The sequence below is a fragment of the Amblyomma americanum genome, chromosome 10, assembly GCF_052857255.1.
Source record: "Amblyomma americanum isolate KBUSLIRL-KWMA chromosome 10, ASM5285725v1, whole genome shotgun sequence".
In the NCBI taxonomy this organism is placed as follows: Eukaryota; Metazoa; Arthropoda; class Arachnida; order Ixodida; family Ixodidae; genus Amblyomma; species Amblyomma americanum.
Window position 1 is genome coordinate 25034663 of NC_135506.1, and position 13930 is coordinate 25048592.

At 51.7% G+C, this 13930-nt stretch overlaps 1 protein-coding gene and 1 pseudogene across 1 annotated transcript; both read right to left on the reverse strand.

Moving 5' to 3' along the window:
• Positions 1-1435: 1435 nt before the first annotated feature.
• Positions 1436-1575, reverse strand: LOC144108961 (U2 spliceosomal RNA; annotated as a pseudogene).
• A 2332-nt stretch (positions 1576-3907) lies between these two features.
• Positions 3908-13843, reverse strand: LOC144107699 (uncharacterized). The gene is made up of 3 exons (XM_077640829.1): positions 13203-13843; positions 5184-5451; positions 3908-4396 (listed from the first exon to the last, which is right to left on the reverse strand). Exons 1-2 carry the CDS (start codon positions 13616-13618, stop codon positions 5214-5216), a joined length of 654 nt encoding a protein of 217 aa, XP_077496955.1. The 5' UTR covers positions 13619-13843; the 3' UTR covers positions 3908-4396; positions 5184-5213.
• Between the last annotated feature and the right edge of the window lie 87 nt (positions 13844-13930).

Sequence of the window (13930 nt, forward strand, 5' to 3'; positions counted from 1 at the left end):
GCATAGCAGGATCGAAGCAAACGCTATAAACGGTATGCACGGGGCATTTCGGGAGACAGTTCGAGTCCCTCGGCGTGTCGTGTCCCAAGAGCCGCGCAACACTCACTACTGTCCCGCTGAAGGCCTGGCCATGCGAACACTCCTAGTGTCTGACCGTTGGATGAGTACACATGGCATGCAAGCCTCGCTCAACAGGGTCCTCCTCCATCGTTGTCGATCCGAGGCCATGACGGAGATGCTTCGATGACGAGGTCTTACCTTCGGGCGAGCAACCTCCTTGGACCGCTTACGAGAATACCCCTGGAGTAGAAAGGATTCAAATGATGGAAACGCCAGCTGCCGCCTGGAAGTAGCGCTCGCGCTCGAACAAGCACACGTTTCGAAGCGTTTGCTCATGAAGTACACACGGGGGCGATGCACTTGACGTAAATAGAACGTGGCGTGACGTCATCTTCGCCAAGCGTTATTCTCTTTTTCAGATGGGCAAACAACAAGTGTAGCGCTTCTTTTCTTTCATAAATGACGTTCACTGGCCTTAAAATTTAAGCCGTACGACACTTTCATCAGAACGAGCGTTACTGTTAAAACGAAAGCTCACAGCAGGCGGAAGATGCTATTAGGACAAAAACGAAAGGACGGAGCGGTATCTGTAATATGGACGCTTGCCCATTGTCATGGATCTCCCCGATGAACACTCGGACCGAAAGAATGGACTAGGCGACACGTTTACCCTCACAGACGCACATTTAATACTCCCTGCGTGACCCACACGCTAGCACACAAAACTAACAAACTAACACGAAACACAAAGACTATAAATACACACAACCCGGGAACACTGCTACCAGCGTCTACTACTAGCGTTCTACTGTTAGCGGCCCGCATTCGTGCTCACGGTTGGTTCGGTGCGGCTGCGGCGTTGTATCGCTCCAGTAGCCGGCGTCGAGATGGCGTTCGACGTGCTGCGGCGGGCGTCGCTGGCGGCGTCGCTGGCTGCGTCGTGAAAGCTCCCGGTCTACGCGCCCGTGGAGGTGAAGCCGGTGTTGTTGGCGTTGGGGGCCCCACCCGGACGGGTGGCAACAGCGCTGGAGACAACCCTGGCCGTAGCAGCTGGTATAGTGTTCGGGTAACTCCCCGGAACAGGCTCAGGATGGGCAGGAAGCCCACGATACGAAACCGTAGAAAGGGAGCTCACCGGAGCAGTAGCCGGCGTCGCTCTCTTCCAGCCGAAGCGTCCCTGTCCCGCCGGAGCCTCCGCTTCTCTGTCCCTTTACACACGTGCCTGTCTGTCTGTCTGGCTGTTGCTGCCAGGAAGAAAAGAAAGGAAAGTGCACAGGCCTGCTCACTGGCTCAAGTCGAGCCACAATCGCTACCACGTGCAGATAGAAGGAGAGTTGAAAGATGGGATAGAAAGACAGGATAGTAAAGACGCGCTAAAGACAAGGCCGATCCCGGAGGTAGTGCAATACCGGGCCAACCGGTGGCGGGAGTGAAGCATCCTTCAAACTCTCCGCCACATTTCCAAAAATAAGTCCAACTTGGACCTGTAACAGATACTCCACGGGTCCGGACAATCGCTTCTCACCCGTGCCTCGCTCTCCCTCGCCTTTTTATAGCCTTGGCGTTAGTACACGTAAGCCTTATCGTCATCTCTCTCTTCTAGTCTCCGCCAATCATCCATCTCCACCTAACCGAGTGCTTCTCCACCAATCATCTCTCTCCACCTCACCGAATGCTTCTTCATCTTTAGTCCTCGGTTAATCCATGCAGTCTTCTTCACACCTCTTTCATAATTTTAGTTTAGATTCCTTATTATATGTGTATTATTATATGTATATAAGATTCCCCATAGATATCTTCGCGAGGAAGTACATGTAGAAATTGGTTTTTGAGGAAAGGAAATGACGCACTAACTCTCGCATGTGATACCCGAACGCGGTTTAATGGAATCGATAAAGGAGGAATTGAAAGAAAGAAGGGAAGAAATAGGAGCCGAAGTGGAGGGCTCCGGAATGATTTCGACCACCTGGGGATCATCTTTGAAGTGCACTGGCACCGCACAGCACACGGGCGCCTTTTGCGTTTTGCCTCCATCGAAACGCTTCCGCCGCGATCGGGTTCCACACCAGGTACTCCGGCTAAGTAGACGAGCGCATTAACCACTGAGCCACCGCGGCGGGTGTAATAATAATAATTGGTTTTTAGGGAAACGAAATGGCGTAGTATCTCTCTCATATAACGTTGGACACCTGAACCACGTCGTAAGGGAAGGGGAAAAAGGAGGAAGTGAAGGCAGAGAGGAAGAGAGAGGTGCCGTAGTGGAGGCCTCCGGATTAATTTCGACCACCTGGGGATCTTTAACGTGCACTGACATCGCACAGCACACAATCGCCTTAGCGTTTTTCCTCCATAAGAACGCAGCCGCCGCGGTCGGGTTCGAACCCGGGAACTCCGGATCAGTAGTCGAGCGCCCTAACCACTCAGCCACCGCGGTGGGTATTTGAAAATTGGAAAACTGATTTTTGGGGAGTGGAAATGGCAGTATCTGTCGCACATAGCGGCGGGTCGAACAATTTCAAAATTGGAAAAAAATTTGTTTTGGGGGAAAGGAAATTGCGGAGTATCTGTCTCACATATCGGCGGACACCTAAACTGCGCCGGGAGAGAAGGGATTAAGGAGGGAGTGAAAGAAGAAATGAACAAGAAGGTGACGTAGTGGAGGGCTCCAGAAAAATTTCAACCACCTGAGGATTATTTTTAATGTGCACTGACATTGCACAGCGCGCGGGCGTGTTTTGCGTTTTGCCTCCATCGAAACGCTGCCGCCGCAGTCAGGTTCCGGCTCAGTAGACGAGCTCCTTAACCACTGAGCCACCGCGGCGCGTCTATCAATTTGTCCTTTTGTCCTTTACTGCGTTCTCAATTTCAGATAAGTGGTGGAATAGACTATCCTGCTTAGCGCAAAGGCCTGCACTCGTCGGCATAAATCTCTTCCCTCATCCCTTGTCTTTTATTTGCTCTGTGGCGGATTTATGTCCTGCGACAGAGTCCTATTTGAATATTGCGCCTTGCTCCAGCTTCGGCCTCAATGTAAGCCCGCTTAAGAAAAGCGTTATTACGCGTTTCTATTTTTTATCTCGTTAAACGCACACCGATTTAGCCTCAGGCATTCCGCCGATGGCCAGGCACTCTGCGCGTTGCTGAGGCAAAGGTCCCAAATTCGGTCCCACCCGTGGCGGTTGTATTTCAAAGGAGAGCTTTTTAAATGAAATAAATTTGTAAAGAATTTAAATTACCTGAAAGTTGAAAATAACGTACATAAATCTGCGATCCAGATGTCCGTGGTGGCTTCATTTGCAGGAGCACTTTCGTCGTCTCGCCGGCCCACGTCGTGTTTAAGAACTCATGGATGGACGGATGGACGGACGGACGGACGGACGGACGGACGGACAAGGCTGAACCCTTTAAATCGGGCGGTGGTTCCAGCCACCTAGCCATGACTTGTGGAATTGTTGCTCTTGTTTTGATTTTAGCCACCAATCAGATAACCTTCCCTTCGTTACTTCTATCCGCTTAAAGTCTACTTTCCTTTCACTCTCCTAGAAGTGGCACTAGAAATGGCGCCATCTGTTAAGCGCACAATGATTTAGCCTCAGACGTTGCGACGATGGCGAAGCGCTCTGGGCGTTGCTGAGGCAAAGGTCCCAAATTGGGTCCCACCCGTGGCGGTTGCACTTCGATGGAGGTGAAATGCAAAAAAAACATCCGTGTACTGTGCGACCTGAGCGCGCGTTAAAGAACCCTAGAAGAAGAAAATGCATGCATTGCAATCCATAGGGACAACAGTGTAGCTTTGGAAGCTAGAAGCCTACAACTTTAAAAAAAAAAACTTTACTTTGATACTCGATGCCGGTACAAGCATTTACTTGTTGCATTTTAAGAAACCTTACCAGGCGTTACGTGAGGCATACTGCATAGAATAATATTTTTCATTTGCACAGTTCATAAATTGCTATGGTTTAATTAAGAAAAACAACGAGTCGCACACACCTCAAAATTCATAACAAAGGAGAAAACATCTTCCAGGAACACAGAGACGAGCAGTCATGTGACAATTTATAGCCACAAACACTAGAACGGCTTCGAGAGGTTTGTTGCGAACGATGTCCTTAACACAGAAACACGACGTCAATGTCTCTTCACACACAATAAACTATGGGGTAGTCTTCAAAGTACAGAGTAGTATGACAATTCACAACATCCACCACGTCCCGGAAGTCATTACCGTCCATCTTCCATGCGCAGCACAACTAGCCGTGACAGGGGCGGGGCACACGGACACGAAGAGGTGGTGCTTGAAACGAATCGTTGAGCTGCTTGATGCAACACATTGATCCTGGACCAGTGCACATGACAGACACCAAACAAGTTAGAAAAGGCTACGCATAACCGCTTCACTAGCACCTGATTTTGCTGCTACACGGTGCGAATGAATATGCATAAACGAGTCAGCAGAAGCAGGGGCCAATATTCGCAGGGGTAAATAATTACGTTATGTGTTGACAGTGCGATTGCATTAGAAGCTGGTACTGCCTTTACAGGAAGGGACGTCATATCCCTCCAGCCACTCGGAATGATCCGGTCGGGTGACGTCAATTCCCTCCAACCAATCAGAGAATTCAAGTTCTATCAAGGAACTTTTTTCCCTAAGAACTGTCAGTGCTACGCATTAAAATAAAGTAAAATAATTCACATAATCGTGGCGCATTTCCCCCGATAGTTATGATTTCCGTCGACAGCTACCGATATACGCAGGTATCAAGATTTATCTGAATGATGTGACGTGGTTCTGTGATTTTTTTTTCTTCTCTTGTCTCTGCTTTCTAAATTGTTAAATGTGAGGTTCAATGTCTCGAAGCGAGGCGTGGACTATGATTAAAGCCGTATATAGCAGAGAACTAAGGATTAATTTAGACCGCCTGGGTAATTTAACGTGCGCTAACATAGCACAACACAAAGGCACCTTCTGCCTTCTATGACGCTCTGGCTCATGTGCATGTGTAGCTATGCACACGCACATAAGCCATACACATTCGTATAAAGATCATGGCAATGCACTCAGTTTCAAGTCAATGTTGTCGAGTCTTCATTGCGCGCTTTTGCTGAACCGAGAAAGTGCCTACGTGTTTCTCTCGGAAGTTTCCTCCGTCCGGTCAGGGATCCCGGAGGCCATCGCCGGGGCCGGGAACTGGCGGTCGACCCTCTTCGCCTTGCCCTGCCTGCTCTTCGCCGCGGACGAAGTGGGTGACGAACCGGTGCTTGATGAGGCCGCTTCTGGAAGCGTACGCTTTGGGGCAGTCGGGGCAGCGGAATGGCTTCTCGCCCGTGTGCGTCCGCATGTGGCCCACCAGGTGGGTCTTCTGGACGAACGTCGCCTGGCACTCGTGGCACCTGTGTTCAGCGGTCGAAGGAAATGGTAAATGAACCGCTTTGCTCGACATCTCTTTAAGTAATTCACCAGAGGTTTACCCTTACGGGAATGCGAATTTCAACAAAAGCTGTAGTAGTGCGAAATTCTGATTCCAGTAGTAACTCTAGTTCCCGCCGCGGTGGCTCAGTGGTTAGGGCGCTCGACTACTGATCCGGAGTTCCCGGGTTCGAACCCGACCGCGGCGGTTGCGTTTTTATGGAGGAAAAACGCTCAGGCGCCCGTGTGCTGTGCGATGTCAGTGCACGTTAAAGATCCCCAGGTGGTCGAAATTATTCCGGAGCCCTCCACTACGGCACCTCTTCTTCCTTTCTTCTTTCACTCCCTCCTTTATCCCTTGTCTTACGGCGCGAAGTTGTGAAGTGCGCTGTGCTTCGGCGATTTCGCTAAGCGTGTTGTGAAGCCCGAGTTGGAGCAATCGGTCCGTGCTGGTGGACTCGGTTAGACCCGGTGCTATCTTGTACACCCTTCGGATTAGGACGTTGATCTTCGCTTCTTCTCCCTTGTGCCAGTTGTGGAATGCCGCGACGTACGCAATATGGCTCATGATGAAAGAGTGTATGAGTCGTGTGAGACTCGCCTCCCTCATTCCGTTTCTTCTGCTCGTGACCCTCTTCAGAGTCGCATGGCGTTAGCCGTCTTGCGCTGTAATTTAGCGATCGTTTCGCCGTTGACGCCATTGTCTTCGATTATCATGCCGAGGATCCTAATTCTGTGCACTATAGGGATGGTTGCTCCATTGCTCGTGCGAAGGCTGATCTCTTCGTATTCTCGTCTGGTCTTTCCCGCATTCTAACCACCCCCGGGTGGTCTGCCCCTCTGCGTAGGGCAGTAGAGTAGAAGTTCCGACTTTTTCGGCGAACATCGTAATCCCATACCCACAAGGTATTCCTCTATTGTCTCCATTGCTAGTGTCAGTGCCGTTTCGATGTGACCGTCGCTGCCTCCGTCCACCCAGCGGGTTATGTCGTCGGCGTATATGGTGTGCCGGACGTCTTCGAGTTATTGTAGCTTTTCTGCTAGCCCGATCATGACCAGCTTGAAGAGCGTGGGCGAGGTGACGGAGCCCTGCGGGGTGCCGGTGCTTCCCAGCGTTTGCTCTTCTAGCTGGAGGTCCCCTGCCACTAAAAAAGCTCGCCTGTCTGTCAAGAAATCTTTTACGTAGTTCTACGTGCGTACACCTAGGTTTTGCCGCGATATCTGGTGTAAGATCGCCAAGTGCGCGATTCCGTTGAACACGCTTTCAATGTCGAGGCCGAGAATTGCTCTGGTGCCTCTCGTCGTGCCGTCAAGCACCTGGTGCTTCAGTTGTATCATTGTGTCGTGCGTGAACAACTGTGGGTGGAATCCTATGATGGATGGTAAGTATGCCTCTTTCTGCTCTAAGTGGGCTTGCCAGCGGTTAAGAAGTGTGTGCTCCATGGTCTTGCCGACGCTCGACGTTAGCGATATGGGGCGAAGGTTGTTGACGCTCGGCGCTTTTCTGGGTTTCGGGATTAGTATCATTCTCGCAGTTTTTCACTGTTGCGGGAGGCTGCCGCTCTGCCAGCAGTCATTTATGAATGCCGTTAACTGTTCCACGGATCGGTCGTCGAGACTCTTCAGGGCGCGATTCGACACCCCGTCAGGGCCCTGCGCAGAACTGCTGTGGAGCTTGTGCAGCTCCGTCCTGATCTCTTCTGCACTAAGGTCCTTATCCAGTTCTGCGTTCGGATCCCCCTCATACGGGCCGTGTTGTGCGGTCGAAGTGTGCGGCAAGTACTTCGCTCGTAACCGGACGGTCACTGCATCTTCACCGTGTTTCTCGAGCTCCTTGTGGAATAGGAGTTAGAGGCAGTTCCTCTGGTGGGACTTGGTCTTCGTTTCGTCCAACAGATACCTGAGCAGGTTCCACGATTTCAAGTTTTGTAGTTGGCCGTCGACCGCATTGCATATCTTGTCCAATTGCTGGCGGTTGAGCGTTCGGCAGTGCTCCTCGATGTTGCGGTTGATCTCCGCTATTTTCTTTCTAAGTCTTCGATTGAGTCTCTGTCCCTTCCACCCAGCCAGCACCGAGTTCTTCGACTCGATGAGATGCGCCAGGTGGCTGTCTATCTTGTCAGTTTCAAGCTCGGTTTCGGCGAACTTGGGTGACGCTTTGGCATCTGCAACCAGCGAGCGGGTTCAGGCTTCGATGTCCATGATCGTAATTCCAGAAGACTGTTGTTGGTCTCTTTTCTTTCTGGAATCTTCTCAATCGGTCCATTTGAATTTTCGATTACAGCCCTGCGCCTTGTCCGGCGTCTGGACGTGTATTTCGACGATCATGTGGTCGCTCCACCGCCGTGACTAAGTGGTTAGGCCCTCGGCTACTGATCCGGAGCTCCCGGGTTCGAACCAGACCGCGGCGGCCGCGTTTTTCTGGAGGAGAAACGCTAACGCGCCCGTGTGCTGTGCGATGTCAGTGCACGCTAAAGATGCCCAGGTGGTCGAAATTATTCCGGAGCCCTCCACTACAGCAACTCTTCCTTTCTTCTTTCACTCCCTCCTTCATCCCTTCTCTTACGGCGCGGTTCAGGTGTCCAACGATATATGAGACAGATACTGCGCCATTTCCTTTCCCCAAAAACCAATTATTATTATTATTATCTCCGCTATTTTCTTTCTGTCTCCGATTGAGTCTCTGTCCCTTCCACCTAGCCATGACCGAGTTCTTCGCCTCGATGAGATGCGCCAGGCGGCTGTCCATCTTGTCAGTTTCAACCTCGTTTTCGACGGCCTTGGTTGACACTTCGGCCTCTCTGCAACTAGCGAGCGGGTCCAGGCTTCGATGTCCGTGATCGTATCTCCTGAAGACAGTTGTTGGTCTCCTTTCCTCCTTAAATCTTCCCAGTTGGTCCACCGGCCACGGTGGCTCAGTGGTTAGGGTGCTCGACTACTGATCCGGAGTTCCCGGGTTCGAATCCGACCACGGCGGCTGCGTTTTTATGGAGGTAAAACGCCAAGGTGCCCGTGTGCTGTGCGATGTCAGTGCACGTTAAAGATCCCCAGGTGGTCTAAATTATTCCGAAGCCCTCCACTACGGCACCTCTCTTCCTTTCTTCTTTCACCCCTCCTTTATCCCTTCCCTTACTGCGCGGTTCAGGTGTCCAACGATATATGAGACAGATACTGCGCCATTTCCTTTCCCCAAAATCCAATTATTATTCCCCATCGGTCCACTTGAATTTTCGCTTACTGCCCTTCGCCGTGTCCGGAGTGTGTACGTGTATTTCGACGATCACGTGGTCGCTCCCCAGGTCGGCCGACTTGTTTTTCCACGTGGTGGCCGTCGCCCCGGCATTTCGGACGAACGTCAGGTCCGGGGTCGTGTCCCTGGTAATAATAGTAATTGGTTTTTGGGGAAAGGAGATGGCGCAGTATCTGTCTCATATATCGTTGGACACCTGAACCACGCCGACCCCCCCCCCCCCCCCCCCCTGGTAGTGGAGTTACCGATTCTAGTCGGGTACGCCGGATCCGTAAGTAACGTGAAGTCGAGTTCCTACGCATCTTGTCCGAGTTGTCTTCTCTTGGTCGTGCTGTAGCTGTAACCCCACGCCGAGTCTGCCGCGTTGAAATCTCCCCCTGCAATCAGCGTCCGGGAACCTGCAATCTTATCTTCTGAAACCGCGCATGGAAGCGTTGGCGGTGTTTCGACGGGCTGCTGTATACGTTCAGTATGAATATACTTTGTTTCCTCTGCTTGGTGGGTATCAGTTCGATGAGAGCGTGTTCCATCTGGACGCCGCTTAGTTCGTGGTCAAAGAATGTGAGACGCTTCCTAACGAGCGTGCGTTCACTTCCCCCCTCTAATTTTCTGCCGTGCGTTTTGTAGTCTGTTAAGCTAGCCGCGCTGGTGAGTGTTCCTTGGAGTAATATTACGTCCGGCTTACGTGTTGCGTGCCTGATGTGTTGCTGTAGAACCGCCTTTTTGCCGGCCAAGCCGCGGCAGTTCCACTGCCATATTACTTTTCCTTGATTATCGTTGCCCATGTTGATGCTGATGGGAGTTACCCGGCTGCCCTTGATGGTGGCTCGGTCCCGCATCACTGCTCGCCGGTGCATGTGCGTGTTGCGTGAATACAGATTGGGTCATCATTATTTGCATATTTCCTTCGAGGTTAGTGGTCCTGTTTGCTAGTCCGATGGCTGTTCCGTGTAAAGTCTCAATGACACTTTACATGATGCATAGCATTTTCTTGTCTGAAATTTTGCGCTCGCACCTGGCTCTCGAAACCAACCTCGTGCTGTTGTTGTATCACCGTTGCTTCGGGGTGGGCGCGTCCGCGTCAGGAACGCTCGCCGGTACCTGCTGTTTAGCGTTGTTTGTTTTGTTCCACCACCACGCGCTCGCGTCTGAGTTCTCGCATCTCTTGCATTAGCTTTTGTACTTGTTCGCGCATTACCGCGTTCTCTTTTCGCATTTCTGCATTGTCTATCCTTGGCGCCTCTAAAATGAAATGCGAAAAGAGAACGCGGTAATGCGCGAACAAGTACAAAAGCTAATGCAAGAGATGCATTGTCTATCCTTGGCGCCTCTAAAATGCGACCGCGGCGGCTGCGTTTTTATGGAGGAAAAACGCTAAGGCGCCCGTGTGCTGTGCGATGTCAGTGCACGTTAAAGATCCCCAGGTGGTCGAAATTATTCCGGAGCCCTCCACTACGGGACCTCATTCTTCCTTTCTTCTTTCACTCCCTCCTTTATCCCTTCCCTTACGGCGCGGTTCAGGTGACCAACGATATATGAGACAGATACTGCGCCATTTCCTTTCCCCCAAAAAACCAATTATTATTATTATTATTATTATTACTCTAAAATGCCACTATCGGCTTTTTGATTTTGCTCTGGGACTGTAGGTGCTGCTACGACTCCCTCCCGCGCGATGCCCCGGACAGTGTCCGCGCAGCTCACCTTGTCTACGGGAGTTGGTGTCCTGGATCTCGATCTTGTCGGAGCGCGGCTGTGTCTTTGCCGGCTGCGGGACCGAGACCGGCCACGCGATCGCGACGTGGATTTGAGTTTGTGCGGCTGGAAGGGCGACAAGTCTTGCTGTGTCAGTTGGGCATGTGCGTTTTGGCGCTCCCATCGTCGCCTGCGAATCACGTACGGAGTCTTGTACCTTGCTTTGCAGGCCTTGTCGGCCGTCATGTGAGAGCCGTCGCACAGGTTACACTTCGGCGAGCATTGGTGTCCCTAGCCTGGGTTGCGAACTCCGCAACCCCTGCAAATAGGGTTGGCGGAATTTGAGCAAACTTCCATGCGGTGGCCGAGGTGTCCGCACTGGTAGCAGATGTCAATCTGCTTGGAATACAACGTGACACGGACGAGTGTTGCGCCGTACCTGACGAGGTTCGGCACTTTGAGTCCGTCGAAGGCAATTACAACCGTGGTCGTCGTGCCTATGCGTTTGGCCGCCAATGCCAGTGGGTTTCTCGGGTTTACGATGTTCTCATCCAGTGCTCGCGGTCCGTCCTCAATGGGGATGCCACGAATCACTCCCTCAATTGGTTGTATTATCGGATGCCATTTCGAACACGTTGACATCGCGCGATGTCCCTTGGATGTGAATTTGCCGCAGTTTGGAATAGCGGTCCGCGTTCGTTCGTTTCGGTGTGCTGACGACGACGATGTTCTGGTGTAAGTTCGGACAGACCGTGTCTTCCGCACTTTCGTCTCCCGTTATGCCGGCGACCGCGAAGATTGCGGCGATGACCGTCGGGGCGCCGACCTTGATGTCGAGGCCACCTTTTGGTCCAACCACAATTTTGATTTCCTCCTTCGGTAGTCTGGGCATGCGTCCCGCTTTGATAACCTTTCCTTTGACATGCATGGGTTTCGTACCTTGCTGGCCGGTGCCAGGCGCGTTCGTTCTTGCATCGATGTCGTGCGTCGAATTCGCACCGCGCACTCGGGGTCTCCAACGCCGCGCTCCGGCGGACTTCCATCCGGCTTCTTCGGTAATTTCGTCGGCGGAAACGTCTTCCCCCATCACTTGCACGTTCATTCTTGAGTCACGTTCGTCGGTTTGTGCCGCTTCGTTGGAAAGAGTCCGTATACGTGGCACCGCGTACGTCGGCGGCGCGCAGCTGTTGCGCCCGCTAGGCCTAGCGTCGGCGTACACGCCTAGACCTAGCGAGGCTACGGCGTGGTAGGAGCGCTGAAAGTGCGATATCTCTGCGAAGAATGGTGGCCCACCTCAAAACTGGGTACCCGTCGATGCCTCTAGACTTCATGGATTCCTGGGTGAAATATTGGCAGTGAAGTACGAATCAAATCGCTGCGAAATCATGTGTAGAAGACAGAGCCGATGTCAACGCGTCCGCGCACCTCTTTTCACAGCCATCTTTTTTTTTGTGCGTCTCTGCCGTCTTCGTGACGCTTAAATAGTACGAAGGCGTACCACGTCTCCCAGCTTGCCACCCATCTGAAACCCTCCTGCCAAAGGTATCGACCAACTGTAGTAGTATAGTACTAGTATTTGAGGTACAATTGCGCAGGCATGGCAACCCAGGCCATATAGCGCAACAAACGTGGGGTGGTTGTTAAAGATACAAAGGGCAACTCCATTCATACATTGTTAACAGTAAAAATTTATCCTGTGGTTTTTTTCTGGCTATGCTGGTGCTTGTCCAGATCTATTCTTGAGGAAATTAGATTTAAAAAATTTCCCGCCATTCGATCTAAACTTGTGACGTACAGTCCAGGCCGTTGTAGCATGGAGCACGCTTCAGCAAAAACTCTCACTCCTTCCCTATATACTGTGAAAGATATTAATAGATGTATGCATATCTGAGCGCATGCCACTAGAACGCCCTTGTCCGAACTCCAAAAGCCACTATATTTTCTCTGCTGAATGTGAGAGAAATTTTCAAACGCCGAACCGTGCTCCGTAATATTTTGGCCACACCTGCTCGCACCACAAAAGATTCTCTCGTCGTCGATTTGAAGTGACTGGCGGTGTAGAATAGCGTCACACATCCGAGCTCAAAACTTTTTTGAAGCATTGCAGTTTGCTACGACCCTTGTATTTCACTTTTCCCTTTTTCTAGATTATGAAATCTACGTTTCCATGGAAGGCAGTCTCATTATTTCAGCGCGATAATCTGTCGATGAAAGCCATCATTAATTCGTCCCCAGTGTCCAATTAATGCAGTTACTTAGGGTCATGAAACTGCGGTAAATTGCCTTCCACCTGCCTTGGCCATTGTATAAGGGGGACGATGCAGTGATGTTCAATGACGTCACCGAAAATTTCCTCAATTTTACCAAAAAATATTTATATATTCCAGGCATTCTTCACTGCGCAGCTTGGAAACTCGGCAAGTCGGAAGAAGTGCTACAATTTCGATCCCCTAAAATTCCTTTTTTCCGAACTTGGAACATATTTCCTACAAAGGGGAAAATTTTCCCGAATGGAGTATCACTGGCCAGGTGATTGACAGCAAAGTCATGACAATATTAGAAGCCGGCATAGGTTGCAGGACAACCTTTGGGAGGCATTAGCCGCTTCATTCTCGAGTTGTATCGGGCTGCAGATCATATGACCACACAGGACAGATGTTCAAGAACAGGCGGACTCCGGGCAACAGGCGAATTCCATACTTCTCGGTCAGCATATCCCAAGCCACCAGCGGCCCCTGCTAGCCGAGAGAAAGCCCTCTGCACAAATATCGACGCAGACCTTTGGCCCACCTGAACGGCCTCTCTCCCGTGTGGAGCCGCATGTGCTCCACCAGGTGCGTCCTCTGGGTGAACCTACGCTGGCACACGTGGCACGGGTGGGGCCTCTCGCCCGCATGCCTGCGCACATGCTTGTTCAGGAGCATCTTGCTGGCGAACTTGGCTGGGCACAAGTTGCAGCCGAAGGGCTGCTCGCCGTGAACCGAGGCCCTGTGCTCCAACAGGTCCTGCAGGTGCGCGAACACATCGCCGCACAGCTGGCACTGGGGCCACTCGCCACCACCGGCGCCGTCCACCGGGTCGCCGTACTCTACATTCACTGCAGACGCTCCCAGGTACTGGCCGAAGCGGCTGTCACCAGGACCAGCGAGACTCGCGTGATCCGGGTGGTAGTTCTCTCGTACTGCGACCGCGCGAAAACACAGCATTTAGGGCAGGGTGTGATTCTGACCACCGGATGGTGCTGGCACTGCGAATGTGCAGAACTCTAGATTTCAGCTATGCGCAAGCGCGGTGGATCTGGACCCGCATCGTGAGACTGGCGGTCCCGAACTCGGACTCCCAACCCGCTGCAATTTTCAAACTGAGGGTTTCACGAACCGCGAATACGGAAGTTACTGGCGAACTGGCAGCTTTTTAAATCTTCACTCGGATACAAGGATTTCGAGATGTGCACGTGAAGGTGGGAGGTGACGCGATTACGTCTCCAGTACCCCTTCTGATCAGTGACGTATTAGCAA

Bases quoted from the DNA above. Each gene is read 5' to 3' on its own strand.
- LOC144107699 (XM_077640829.1), bottom strand. From the start codon at position 13,618: ATGCTGTGTTTTCGCGCGGTCGCAGTACGAGAGAACTACCACCCGGAT. The intron at 5,452-13,202 runs GTGGGCCAAAGG...CGCTGAACACAG, and splicing joins ACGGGAGAGAGGCCGTTCAG to GTGCCACGAGTGCCAGGCGA.